This window comes from Podarcis vaucheri, assembly GCF_965113315.1.
Source record: "Podarcis vaucheri genome assembly, chromosome: 2".
Classification (NCBI taxonomy): domain Eukaryota; kingdom Metazoa; phylum Chordata; class Lepidosauria; order Squamata; family Lacertidae; genus Podarcis; species Podarcis vaucheri.
This window is the reverse complement of record NC_138760.1, coordinates 24,368,765-24,382,818: the sequence shown is the minus strand read 5'-3', so window position 1 is coordinate 24,382,818 and position 14,054 is coordinate 24,368,765. Positions and strand designations below refer to the sequence as shown.

At 42.5% G+C, this 14,054-nt stretch overlaps 2 protein-coding genes across 2 annotated transcripts in view; one reads left to right on the top strand and one right to left on the bottom strand.

The window, feature by feature from the left end:
• The window catches only part of ATAD5 (ATPase family AAA domain containing 5), a 28,942-nt gene extending 18,665 nt beyond the window's left edge, over positions 1-10,277 (bottom strand). Inside the window, exons 1-6 of the mRNA XM_082212383.1 lie at positions 9,979-10,277; positions 5,577-5,631; positions 4,490-4,648; positions 3,063-3,189; positions 1,865-1,946; positions 301-482 (exon numbers count right to left, since the gene is read on the bottom strand). Of these exons, the coding sequence (XP_082068509.1) occupies positions 301-482; positions 1,865-1,946; positions 3,063-3,189; positions 4,490-4,648; positions 5,577-5,630 (604 nt within the window). The 5' untranslated portion in view covers position 5,631; positions 9,979-10,277. The remainder of the gene's footprint in view (positions 1-300; positions 483-1,864; positions 1,947-3,062; positions 3,190-4,489; positions 4,649-5,576; positions 5,632-9,978) is intronic.
• Positions 10,278-12,110: 1,833 nt separating this feature from the next.
• CRLF3 (cytokine receptor like factor 3) overlaps positions 12,111-14,054 on the top strand; it is a 30,528-nt gene continuing 28,584 nt past the window's right edge. The window contains exon 1 of the mRNA XM_082212689.1: positions 12,111-12,310. Coding sequence (XP_082068815.1) covers positions 12,200-12,310 — 111 coding nt within the window. The 5' untranslated portion in view covers positions 12,111-12,199. The remainder of the gene's footprint in view (positions 12,311-14,054) is intronic.

Sequence of the window (14,054 nt, the reverse complement as noted above, 5' to 3'; positions counted from 1 at the left end):
GCAGATACAGTATACTGGCAGAAGGATCTGTAATTGCACACTCTGCTCAGTATCAAAGCCCTTTCCCTTATCAGCTGATTCCTACTGAACAGCTGATGGATGGTCCAGGGGCCCTAAGCTAGAGTGGTCACCTCTGGCCTAAGCCCAAACAGAGTACAGTCTTATGAAACTCATCTAAATTTATGCCACCCAAACATTTGTTATTCTCTTGTAGTAACAAAAAGTCAATAAACGTTATTTTAAGGCAAAAGCTCCAATAATGTACAGTGATTGCAAGAACTTCATGAGGTCAATACTCACCACAGTCCTTCTGCTGAACATGGACCACTGTTCGAAAACAGGAATTTACTGACGAATATGCTTCCAATGCTGCTGCTTTCTTTGCAATCTGCCTCTTTAAAGACTCTGGCAAACCACTCATTAAAAATTCACGTTTCGCTTGGAACTGCTTGCCATCTTGAGAATTTTCAGAATCTTGATCACTAGGTGGAAGTGACAACCAAAAGCAGATAAGCTTCAGTATTTAATATTGTTTTACATTCCTTGCAGCAAAGGCTTTGGAACTGTTCAGGAGAATCCCAAGATTCCTGAGCAGCTTACCACAATCTACAATGATATGATCAGTAATGGGAGGACAGCTTCTCCCAAACACTAAAGGTAAAAGGTAAAGGTACCCCTGCCCGTACGGGCCAGTCTTGACAGACTCTAGGGTTGTGCGCTCATCTCACTTAAGAGGCCGGGAGCCGGCGCCGTCCGAGGACACTTCCGGGTCACGTGGCCAGCGTGACGAAGCTGCTCTGACGAGCCAGCACCAGCGCAGCACACGGAAACGCCATTTACCTTCCCGCTATAAAGCGGTACCTATTTATCTACTTGCACTTAAGGGTGCTTTCGAACTGCTAGGTGGGCAGGAGCTGGGACCGAACGACGGGAGCTCACCCCGCCACGGGGATTCGAACCACCGACCATGCAATCGGCAAGTCCTAGGCACTGAGGTTTTACCCACAGCGCCACCCGCGTCCCTCTCCCAAACACTACTTGCCTACAATTACTGACTGTTCTCTGGAGCGTGCAGCTCTGAGAATAACCATCAAAAATCTCCTGCCACCCACTTTATGCTGCATCTTTGCTTGTTGCATTGCACCAGACAACCCTTTCACCAAGTTTCCACTTGTGTACTAATAATGTTACCACACTTCTCCTCCAAGGGGCTCAGGTTTGAATACAGTGAAACACACCACCACCTTTCACTCTCTGTAAGATTAAGCTGGGCTGAGAGAAAGGGGGCATCCAGGGTCACCCAGCGTGCTTCATGGATGAGCAGGGTTTGGAAACTGGGTCTCTCCAGTTCTAGTGGAACAGTCCATTCATTCCATTATGTTGCTCGTGGTTCTATAAAAATGGGTGTGGATTTATGCAGTTCCATCTCATTCATTAACACACACACCCATATATAGCTCATTTCTAGTCATAAAAAGTATCAGAGCAGTTTACAACAATCGTACACAAAACCATAACATAAACGCCATATTAAAAAGTTGAAATCAGCTATTATGGAAATATGGAATTCTTAATTGCCTGCATAAGCCCGATGAAATAGAAATGTTTTTAGTAGGTATTTAAAACTTGAAATAGAAGGTGCCTATTGGCAGTGTTTTTATAATACTGGGCCAATGACACTTAAAGGCTCAGTTTCTTGAGGTCAAATGAGCCTCACCAGCTTGGGGAATGAGCAGTGATGCTCCTACAGATGATCACAGTGATTGTGCTGGGATAGAAGGGTTCAGACAGTCCCTGAGGTACTCTGGACCTAAGTTGTTCAGGGCTTTATAAATTACTACAAGGATATATGTGACAAACTGACCTGCTTTCATCCAAAACATAAATTGCTGCATCTGTAGTCTTCTGGACCTTTTTCCTAATTGCTGAAGACACTTTCTCTTTGCCTTTAAAAGTAAAATATTGCCAGATTAGCAAGGCACTAATACAGCCCTAACTCTGTGCTGCAATGTGAAATTATGGAAGGAACAGATATATATCACATTAATCACAATAATAATTAACTGGACACTATATCTCAGATTCTTAATTACATAAAATGCTTTTAAAAGAATACTGTTTAATTTCCCTGATGATATATTAACTATGTATATTTTAGCTGAACTCCATGGTTCTGTGTTACACAGTCATAGGACAGACATTCTCTCGGTTTCTGAAAATCTTAATATTCTGTGACCACAAAACAGTATTCAGTTACCTGACTGAGCATGTGTACCAGGGTGCACATATTTAAGAAAAAGCAAACAATTTCATTTTCAGATTTATAGTATAAGGAAGTATGTAACAAATTTTAGGAAAAAATATTAGGAATGTGGAGTTTTCAGAACAGTGCACAAAACTTAGTTGTTTAGCATCTACTCATAAACGTGTTTTAGCTTTATTTTAAGTTCTGACAGTCTGCATAAGCATTTCTCTCATTACGTATGTAAAATTGATACCAAACCCCACAACAGGAGAACACAACCAACAGAGTTATTTATACCTGTAACACACAAAATCCAGATAGTATTACCTCAATGGGGCACATAACATGCACCTCCCCACCCACTGAGGCTATATTCATTGGGCGAATAGTGCAGTTTGACAGGGCTAACATATAAAGAGATGGGAGATCACAGATCTCCAACATTTCAATATATTTTAGCTCTGTGGTAGGTGCTTAATACTGTACTCATCTCATGTTGAGTGAATAGGATTCTTCTTTGTGGTGGCACCCTGACTGTAGAATGCCCTTCCCATTAATTTAGGCTTGGTGTTGATATCGCTTACCCTTTGACACCACTTGAAGACATACCTCTTTCCCCAGGCTTTTATAGCAGCCCACATAGTGGCTAACACAATGCAGTGAGTTGAAAATTGAAGAAGTGTCCACCTGCTTTTGCTACAATGACTTTCAAATGCTATTATTTAAATTGTGAGTTGTTTTATCATTGTAACCTATCCCGATTTTATGACACATTGAAGTATGGGCTAGAAATTGGAAAGTTAGTAAAATTTGGTACCATTTGATTTCATAGCTGTCTTCACATTTCCAGTCTTCTTTCCCAATACATCATTCAAGTTTCGAAGTTTCTTTGGTTTGTTCACATTTTCTGAAACAGGACTTGAATCCAGAAAAATCACTGAATCCTGAACACAAACAGGATAAATATTACAGGTCTCAGGGTGGTTCACAAAATAAAATCAAAATCAAAACAACAACCACCCAATAACCCACCCCCGAAGTAATTTTATTGTGCCTATGGAGCCCTGCATGAAAAAGCTCTTGCCACTGTTAGATAACTCACACATCCCCAGTGCAAAGTCCCTGACAAGGAAGAGAATGCAAAAATGCATGCTTCTATAGAGCTCTTGCATACACTACAGTTCACCAGACATTTATTTCATTTTATTTAAAGTATCAGAAAATTCTAGGGTAGTGCACAACATTTTTTATACAGTGGTGCCTCACAAGACGAAATTAATCCGTTCTGCAAGTCTCTTCGTCTTGCGTTTTTTTTTGTCTTGCGAAGCACAGCTATACATAGGTACAGTTAACAAAAAGTTCATTTTTTATAGAAACCGTGTTATACGTTCACTGAAAATGTTAGGAGAAACAATACAATTTCTGCTTACTTTTCATAACCTAAGGAAATGTTTTATTATAGCAAATACTCAAGAACACTAACAATCACCTAAAATGTGATCATCAGCATTTATTGGAGTAAGGCTGAAAAGTGAGAGCAAACAATTTTCAGTTATTCATCAAATTAATCTCAGAGACTGTCAGTGTTTACACCAGAGGTCGGCAAACTAAGGCTTGTTAATCCAGTCCGCGAACCTTGCGGACCCTGCCGCCCGCTCGGTCAGTCCCCGCGCTAAACAGGCGCTACGTGGAGACTGACTTCCACAATGCGGCACGGCTTCTGATTGGCTGCAGGAAGCTCCTGCAGCCAATCAGAAGCCACGGACGCCTCTTGGCGCCACCCCTTCTTCCCGCTGAGGCGGCTGAGAGGGAGAAAGAGGCCAAGCAGGAAGGAAGTGGCAGTGGCATGGGCTCTGCGCCCTGCCGAGACAGAGGATGCCGATGCTGCTGAAGACGAGGCGGCGACTGTGGCGACTGGCATTGGTGGTGGTGGTGGGGGGCTTTGGGGAGGGGGTGGGTCCGTCCCCACACAAGGCCTGAGAGACAGTGGACCAGCCTCCTTCTGAAAAAGTTTGTTGACCCCTGATTTACACTCATCTACTTTATCACTAAAACAGATAATTTAAAAATTTGTTTTCAGACAAATTCATAGCAACGACTACAAGTTTACAATATCATCACAAGTCATTTCAAACCCCTTATACTACAGAATAGAGAACAGGTCAAAGACAAACTGTTGCTTAAAGCAAGTGAACTCTAACAACAATGCTGATTCCATCTATAAGCTGGAGTTTATGGACTTACTTCTGTGTTCTGTGACTTTTTCTTTTCAGTCAGGGCCTGTTGTCTAGAAGAGCGTCGCAGAGGCACGGGTAATGTCTCTTCAGTCATCTTCGTTGCTCTGTTATGCTTTAGAGCCTTTGCTTTCTCAACCAATTTCTTTGCTTTGCATATACTGTTCATCTACAGTAAAATTAAAAGGAATCATTAATGGGTCAAGGGCCAATGCACACTGTGGCTTGGATCTAAAGATGCAAAGGTGGAAATGTTCTTCACCAATTCCTCCTACTTATTAAAGCACCCCCACACAAAAAAACCCTGCTCTTGATGGCTGGGGGACTCTCCAAAATAGCATGGCAAATGACACGGTGCTGCAGCAGGTAGGGGGAAGCCTGGGAAAATCAGACACCATGTCTTGTATGAACAGAAATCCTTCCTGCTCAACAAGGCACTGTTCAATCTAACGTGCTATATTTAAATCTATTAATCCAGGTAAATATTTAAAAGCTGTGTATGTTGTAATTTTTTAAAAATAATTACATAATTATATTAAACCATTTCTCACTGAACAAAGAAATATTGTGTATGGCAGTATATTAAAGTGTATGACCAGATATATATTAAGGGCCTTTTCATACAATAATTTCCCTCAGAAACCTAGACATGCACAAAGATCAAAAGAGGTTCCAGATTTCTCCTCCTCACACTCAACATTCATTTGTGTAAACATAAAGCCAGAATAGGAAATCTTAGGTGATATGCAATGTAAGTCATAGATAGACCCACTGAAATCAATGTGCATGAAGTCCATTGATTCCAACAGGTCTATAACTCCATCTTTATTTCAAATTTATTTTCAAATTTGGATTGCGAGTAATGAAGATGGTTATTCCTGGTTTCAGTGTTACACTCTAAATATAGTGAGGAGGTTGGAAGAACACCTAGAAGTAGTACAATGCTTACTTACATTCTACTGCTGAGGGGGAAGAATAATATCATTCAAAGTATTCTGTGAATAACTTAAGGGCGTGCAACAACTTTTTACACTAGTACATTTAATTCTATTGGGCCTTCATATTCAAATTACAGTGAAATTTATTCAAAACAATACCTTCACACTCTGTTGCGTAAATCTTTCAGATGTACTAATTCGAGTGAATTTCATCCTGTATGAGGAGGAAAAAATCCTACTTATTATATATTTATTAAAAACCACTCCTTAATACTGTTTTCGGATAAACAGCAAAGTGCTAAAGCTGCATATGTTCAGAGCTACCGTCTCTAGATAAAGTTTAGGTACTTAAACAAAAATTACTTACACTCTAAAAATATGTTTACCTTATTGGGCTCGTTGAATCAAAGGGTTCAGTAATCACAGCCTTATACAACGCACTTTTATTAAAGGATTTTTTTGTTTGGGGAGTTGAAGCCTGTACAGGAATAGGATCTGATGTATTTTCATCAATAGTCTCTGAAAACCTTGCTTTTTCTGGTGTAATATTTATGGAACTTTTGCTTTTCTTTTGCCGTGGACTTCTTCTCAATCCATTCTTTTTGGGGGACAATTTGCTTTCTGCTTCAGTTGAAGTGGTTTCCCCAGCAGAATGGTCCAGGCTTTTGTTTGTATTTAAATCTTTCTCCTCTCCTCTTAGTATCATCTTTTTCCTGCTGAGCTTGCTGTTTCTTACTCTGGTATGATCCTTTTTAACTGTATTACAATGGGAATCGCTACCAACAAAATCAGATGATAATTCATTTCCTATTTTTTTATTAGAAACATCCTCAGATTCTTCCACTTCCAGTTTGTGTTTTGAAGATTTTTCTACTTCCTTCTGTTTGCCGGGTCCCTTTTTCGATCCACTTTTTACCATATCAGATGCTGGTTGTCTAAAAGCTTTCATAAACTGGTATCTTTCTTCTGCAGTGCATTTTGACTTCATGCTCTCGGAACCTGCAGCTTCTAATACTGCCAGTTCTAACTCTTCTTCTGCTATCACCACATTAGATTTTCGCTTCTGTGTAATTTGCTCAGTATACATCTCTTCTGAGGCAGGCGGACTGCTTTGTCTTCTAGCTGCTTTGGTCTTTTGCTTTAAAAAGATAGAGGCTATTTTCCTAGAAGAGGGAGATTTTGGAGGCACAGAATGAATTTGTGCAAGGACAGTTACTTTCTTAAGTGGGAGCTGCTGAGCAACTTGGCAGCTCACTGTTTCACAGGATGCAGTGGGACTATCTGCTGTTTCTGCTTCGGGAATTTGATGGCTTTTATTTTCACCTTGGCTTTTTAGAAAGTCTTCAAATGATACAGTAACCGTGCAATCATTTAAAAGTGGTGTCTCATGTGCATTAGTCTCAGGATGCATAATATTTTCTATGCTTTCATTTTCTGGTTTACTCATAGATATACCTTGTTTATTATCAACTTCTCTACTATTATCTTTCTGTTGTGTTTCAGTAGAAAAATGTTTAGGCAAGTCCACCTTATCTTTGTGTTTCCGTTTCTTTAATCTTTTTATGTTACTCTTTATTCCTTCTTCATGTTTCCCGTCAACAGTACTGAGAGGGTGTTTACTACAATCATTTAACATTTCTTCCAGGTTTGTAGGGCCAACCAATGCAGGAACACTGTGACTATTGAAACTACTTTTAGAGTCTTCTCTCGGACTGAGAAATTCTCTACTATTATCACTATTAATTTCTATCACAAGGTCATGCCCAACTGTTTTTATATCTTTTAATTTATTATTTAAATTACATCTCTTTCCTTTCCTCTTGAGTCTTGACAAAGCCTTTGAAGAATTTTCCAAGGATGATCTATCTGTTTTACTTTTCATCTCTGTTACAGGTGCAGCAATATTCTCATATATGGGGGAAGTTCTTTTAAAATAATCCATTATATTGTTGGACTTTGGTGGTGACAACACTTTATCAACATTTTTTCCTAATGGTGAAAAATATTTTGTAATTGCTTTTATAGAAGGATCATCTTCTTTCCGTTTCTTACATGGCTATAAAGGAAAAGCAGAATGGTTTTGTATAAATGAACAGCTTTAGCTAGCATTAAAATTGCTCGTGTTTATTTCTTATTCAGAACGCAAATTGTCTAAAAAGCTTGTCATGCTTATTACACAAGAACTGCATTCACACATTTCTTTTTAAAAGAAATATGGGGCACCATGTTAATCGGTAAAGCTATGTTAATTATTAAAGGCAAAATAAAAATAAAATATGATCTATCTATGCTACCTCAGAAGCAGTTAAGCTGGACATATTATTAAAGCAGGCTGCCACCTATGAGACTGAGTTGAATGAAATAACAAATTATTTAAAAGCATACAAGCACCTCCTCATTTATGCATGTTCAATATGTATGTGACCATGTATACGTGCATTGTACTGACCTTGAAAGTGACACAAAAATTTTATAAAGATTTCACTAAATATCATTAAAAGGGCAGAACAGGAGTGGGGTGGAGGCGGAATGAGATGTTTGCGGGCTTTTTCTATGGGTTTCAATGATATGTGATTTTATGTAACCCCAGTATGAACAGGGGGCTGCCTGTATTTAAAAGCAAACAAACATTCTCCTTTCTAAACTGACATGAACTTTATTGTTCGTTCTGAAGATCCCATTACAAATACAAGAGCCAGGTATTATTTTTATTTTAGCCCGTGAATACAAAATTGGGCTCAGACCTGGGAAGCTCAGGTTCTGGCTAGAGCTCAACTACTGAGTCAGGCTTGCAAAACAAAAAAAGACAATGTAAATATATACCTGAACTTTGGCAGGTACTTCTGTACTCTCAACATCCCCACTATAGGTCAGCCAAATGGAACTGCTCCTCATCCTGAGCTTTAGGGCCCAAGTGGGATGTTTAACAGTTAAGCTAGACTATGACTGTAAAAACATTCCCTAATGAAAAACGTTTGGGTTTCTTTTTTTAAAAAAAATACACACATTTTCTCTAAAAGATGATCCCTTTCAGAACATGGGATATAGCAACAAACCAATCACATAATGCACCTTTGCAAGGTTGCTACGTTTTCTCTGGGACAGGCCGCTATGCCCTCTCACCCACAACTACCATTCCCAAGATTCCTTGGGGACAGAAAAATGTGGTGCTAAACCGGTTTAACGCCACACACCCTCAACAGCATCACAAATGAAGTTTTTCACCGAGGCCCTCATGCCTGCCTTTGTGTGTACCTTACACGTTTATTTTTATTCTATTTATTTATTAAATTTATATACTGCCCTTCATCAAAAGATATCAGGGAAGTTCACTGAATAATATAAAAGATAAGATTATTATAAAATTATGGAGAAATCTGTAATAGAAAACTCACTGACCCCACTGAGACAGTAAAAGGCGGCATTTTTCCAGATCTCCCCCATCAAGGCTATGAGAGACAACCTTTGAGCCACCAATCTATTTCAAACATTTAGAATTTGCATGGGGGTGGGAAGTGAAAACACGCCTGATGCCACACACCCTGGTAAATATAAAAACATCAAGAATGCTATTTAAAAAGGAAAATAAGGTGTGCATACGGGAGTGTGTCATAGTTAACCCCTTTCACAAGAGCCAACTAGGGGCAAATAAATAAAAATCTGAGGGGGCTGCTTCCCCCAAAAAAGTTGATGAGCATTGCCATCCAAATGGTGCGAAAGTGCTGAGCATCAATGCGATCAATAACACGGGCTGAGACTTATTGGGGGGGGATATTTTCTTCAAGTTATTGTTATTACTTATTACATTTGTAACCTGATTTCTTTCCACAGGGCCTGTAAGACAGAGTTGTTCCACCTGGCCTTTGGCTTAAAATCAGTTTGATGCCCTCCCCCTCTTTCTTTTTCCTTTCTCCTCCTGTGAAGAGGCTGCATCCGAATGTTGTGTTTTAATCTTGTTTTTAAATTGTATTTTAATCAACATGTTTTTATTATTGGTTGTTAGCTGCCCTGAGCCCGGTCTTGACTGGGGGGCGGGGTATAAATAAAATTTATTATTATTACTACTACTACTACATTTGTTAGTCGCTTTATCTTGGCCAAGGCAGCCCAGAGCAACTTAGTACTGTACAACGAAAAAAATCTGGCCAGTTTGCATGGCATGAAGTAGCCCAAAAAGTTGGCACCTCTGACTCCTTTACCTCTGCCACAGGAGCCAACTCCTGGGGGTTGACCTCTAATAAAATAAAATATTTGAGGGAGCCGGGCCAGCGCCCCCCCCAAAAAAAAGTTGATGGCCGTTGACATTCCAACGGTGTGCGTGAACCCACGTCATAGGATCGATCATGTGAGGCTTGGCTTACCTGCCCCCCCAAAAAAAACCACATTTTATTCGGAGTTGGCACTCCTCCTCGGCTCTGACAGCTGCAACTCGCCCCCAGGCGGAGCCGCCTCACACCTGTCCCTTTTCCCAAGCCCATTTCACTCGCTTGAACAGGCACCAAGTCCGCGAAGCCAGAGGGAAAAAGAGCTTCGGCCTCTCTCTCGCCCTTTTCCCTCTTACCTGGACGTCGCCGTCGGTTGAGGCAGCCGCGGCTTCGGCGGCCATGGCCACCCTCCCCACCATCCGCCTTCTTCCCTCAGCAGCGGCCGGCGGTTTCTCTCGCCTCTCAGCTCAGCGGAGGAAGGTCCTCGGAGCCATGAAGGAGGCAGGCGCTCGCTCGCTCGACGGAGGCCGCCTTTGGACTCCCGCCGGCCGGCCGGGACAACGGAGGGCGCGGAGACAGATCCTGTCAGAAATTCGCGCGCCAGACAACAATCGGGCAGAACTAGAAAAGCGCGCGCTGGAGGGATTCCGAGCGCTGCGGCGGGCGGGGCGTGCGCCTCTGGAGCTCACGTGACAGGGGAGCGCGCAGCCGCCTTCGTTCCCCCCAACCTTCGCCTGTGTCACGTGAGCTGCTCCCAGCCAAACGTAAAGGGAACCCGACTTATCTCGGGGTGGAATCGCGCCCCAGGCAACCCCCTCCTGCTTTTCTGTTTTCTCGCGAGAACTTGGCCTCTCTCGAAGGAAAAAATAGCACGCGCGGGTTTTTCGAACTGCAGTTCGCCGGCGACTGGAGCTCCCTTGACAGATCCTACACCGTGCATTTAAAGCACGTCCGGCGCACATAGAATTATAGAAGTGTAGAGCTGGAAAGGGACCTCCCAAGGGTCATCTAGTCCAACCCCCTGCAAGGCAGGAATGCCATATATATATGTGTGTGTGTGTGTGTTGTTATGTAGTCGTGTCCGACTCTTCGTGACCCCATGGACCAGAACACGCCAGGCACTCCTGTCTTCCACTGCCTCCCGCAGTTTGGTCAAACTCATGCTGGTAGCTTCAACTTCAAGAACACCGTCCAACCATCTCATCCTCTGTTGTTCCCTTCTCCTTGTGCCCTCCATCTTTCCCAACATCAGGGTCTTTTCCAGGGAGTCTTCTCTTCTCATGAGGTGGCCAAAGTACTGGAGCCTCAGCTTCAGGATCTGTCCTTCCAGTGAGCACTCAGGGCTGATTTCCTTCAGAATGGATAGGTTTCATCTTCTTGCAGTCCATGGGACTCTCAAGAGTCTCCTCCAGCACCATAATTCAAAAGTATCCATTCTTCGGCAATCAGCCTTCTTGATGGTCCAGCTCTCACTTCCATACATCACTACAGTGGTACCTCTAGATACGAACGTAACTAGAAGCAAACGTAACTAGTAACGGCACGCCTGCACACACACACGCCGCTTTTCGCCACTTCTGCACATGCGCGTGACGTCATTTTGAGCATTTGCGCATGCGCAAGCAGCGGAACCTGGAAGTAACGTGCTCCGTTACTTCCGGATTGCCGCGGAGCGCAACTCGAACACGCTCAGCCCGAAGCGCATTCAAACCAAGGTATGACTGTACAGGGAAAACCATAGCTTTAACTATATGGACCTTTGTCGGCAAGGTGATGTCTATGCTTTTTAAGATGCCATCTAGGTTTGTCATCGTTTTTCTCCCAAGAAGCAGGCGTCTTTTAATTTTGTGGCTACTGTCACCATCTGCATTGATCATGGAGCTCAAGAAAGTAAAATCTCTCACTGCCTCCATTTCTTCCCCTTCTATTTCCCAGGAGGTGATGCTTAAAAAAACATACAGTGGTACCTCAGGTTAAGTACTTAATTTGTTCCAGAGGTCTGTTCTTAACCTGAAACTGTTCTTAACCTGAAGCACCACTTTAGCTAATGGGGCTTCCTGCTGCTGCCACGCCGCCAGAGCACGATTTCTGTTCTCATCCTGAAGCAAAGTTCTTAACCTGAAGCACTATTTTTGGGTTAGCGGAGTCTGTAACCTGAAGCGTATGTAACCTGAGGTTCCACTGTATTTACATTTTGAAATCAGTAACATTGCATGACGCATGCATGAATCACTGAACATTTTTATAGCAAAATAAATAAATAAAAACCCAAGTAACTAAGACTCCCGTCTTAATTTACCCATTGTCTCAACTTCGTCTCCGTCCCCCGCCCAGCGATGCCTCTGCGAGAGAAACAGAGCCAGAAAAAGATGGGGGCACGAGGCCAGGAAGAGGAGAAGGGGAAGCGGGGCGGGGCGAACCCCCCCAGACCCCGCCCTTTTCCTGCGCCTGCCGACGGCGCTGGGTGCCCGGATGCCGCCCGCTTCCGGGTGTGAGGCCGTTGCCAGCAGTAGGTCTGCCCGCGGCCTGCGAGTCTCTCTCTCTCTGTCTCTCTCTCTCCCCGCCGACGGGGACGGAATGGAGACGGAGGCGTTGTTGCTGGAGGCTCGCGAGAGCGTCGAGGCGGCGCGCACCTACCGCCGCGAGCTGCAGCAGCGCCTGAAGGGGCTGCAGCTGGCCCGGCAGCAGGTAACGGGGGCGGGCGGAGCAGCTGAAGGGGACCGGGAGCTTTGGGAAAGCGCTGCGGAGCCCCTCTCAGGCTGCAACTGAGATACCGCTGCCGAGGGTCGGGGCAATTCGGCAGGGTGTCGGTATTGCCCCTTCTCTACTCCTGACAGAGCTTTTTGCGCCTTCTCTGCAGCGACGGCTGCTGCTCCTCCCGAGGGCGCCCGGAGGAAACGTTTTTATCTCTCTCTCTAGCTATTTCTTTGGCTTTTTTGAACGTCCTTTTAAACGTGTTTGCTAGGCGGGGCTTATCAGTTTGTTCTGGGTTTTTGCGTTGTGTTTTTTGTTGTTCTCTTTTCGTTTTTTGAATAACATTATTATTATTATTATATTTTCCAACATATTTAAAGCAACGTACTTCCATATATATATGGATATATATATGTATGTATGTATATGTGTGGTGTGTGTGTGTGTGTGTGTGTGTGTGTATATATATATATATATATATATATATATATATATATATTTGCTTTCGTAGATTTTCACGGGTACAGGAATGCAGGTTTTGGTGTCTTCGGGTGTCTTCCCGTGTAAGAGTCGGGGTGTCTGGGCGACGTTTCGACGAGGTCTCACTCGTCATCTTCAGGCTGGTGCTTTCGGCTTAAAGCACCAGCCTGAAGATGACGAGTGAGACCTCGTCGAAACGTCGCCCAGACACCCCGACTCTTACACGGGAAGACACCCGAAGACACCAAAACCTGCATATATATATATAATCTATATATGCTTTAAATACACACACACACAGACAGTGGTACCTCAGGTTAAGTACTTAATTCGTTGCGGAGGTCCATACTTAACCTGAAACTGTTCTTAACCTGAAGCACCACATTAGCTAATGGGGCCTCCCACTGCCGCCGTGCTGCCGGAGCACGATTTCTGTTCTCATCCTGAAGCAAGGTTCTTAACCTGAAGCACTATTTCTGGGTTAGCGGAGTCTGTAACCTGAAGCGTATGTAACCTGAAGTGTTTGTAACCTGAAGCATATGTAACCCGAGGTCCCACTCTCTCTCTCTCTGTGTGTGTATGTGTGTGTATATATATATATATATGCTTTCGTAGATTTTCACGGGTACAGGAATGCAGGTTTTGGTGTCTTCGGGTGTCTTCCCCGACTCTTACACGGGAAGACACCCGAAGACACCAAAACCTGCATATATATATATATATATATATATATATATGTTCATGTTTATATATGTTTATATATGTTTATATAGCACCTTAGAGACCAACTGAGTTTGTTCTGGGTATAAGCTTTCGTGTGCATGCACGCTTCTTCAGATACCAACATTTTTCCATTCATCTTGACACCAAATTCATCTTGTCTGACTTTCCCCGCCCGCCCCCCGGTTTCCTTTTTTTTTTTTTTTTTGCATTTCTTCCCCTTGCATACAATTACTTTTCCAATTCATTTTTTAATTCTTATTTTTTAACTAAGATATCAAATTACTTCATAAATGCTACACCAATCCTGCTAATCTTTTAACATATTTACAGTGTTCTTTGACATAATCTATAAATTTTATCCAATCTTGCTTGAGTTTCTTCTCGTCTTTTTTTTAATAACTTTTTATGGGGTTTTATAAAACAAGAATAATGTTATACAAATAAGTATGCCAAGTTTTCTCATGTCATTTGTATGTCATAAAAAATAGCATAATAAATATGGAGTAATATCAACAACATATGGTTCATTATTGGT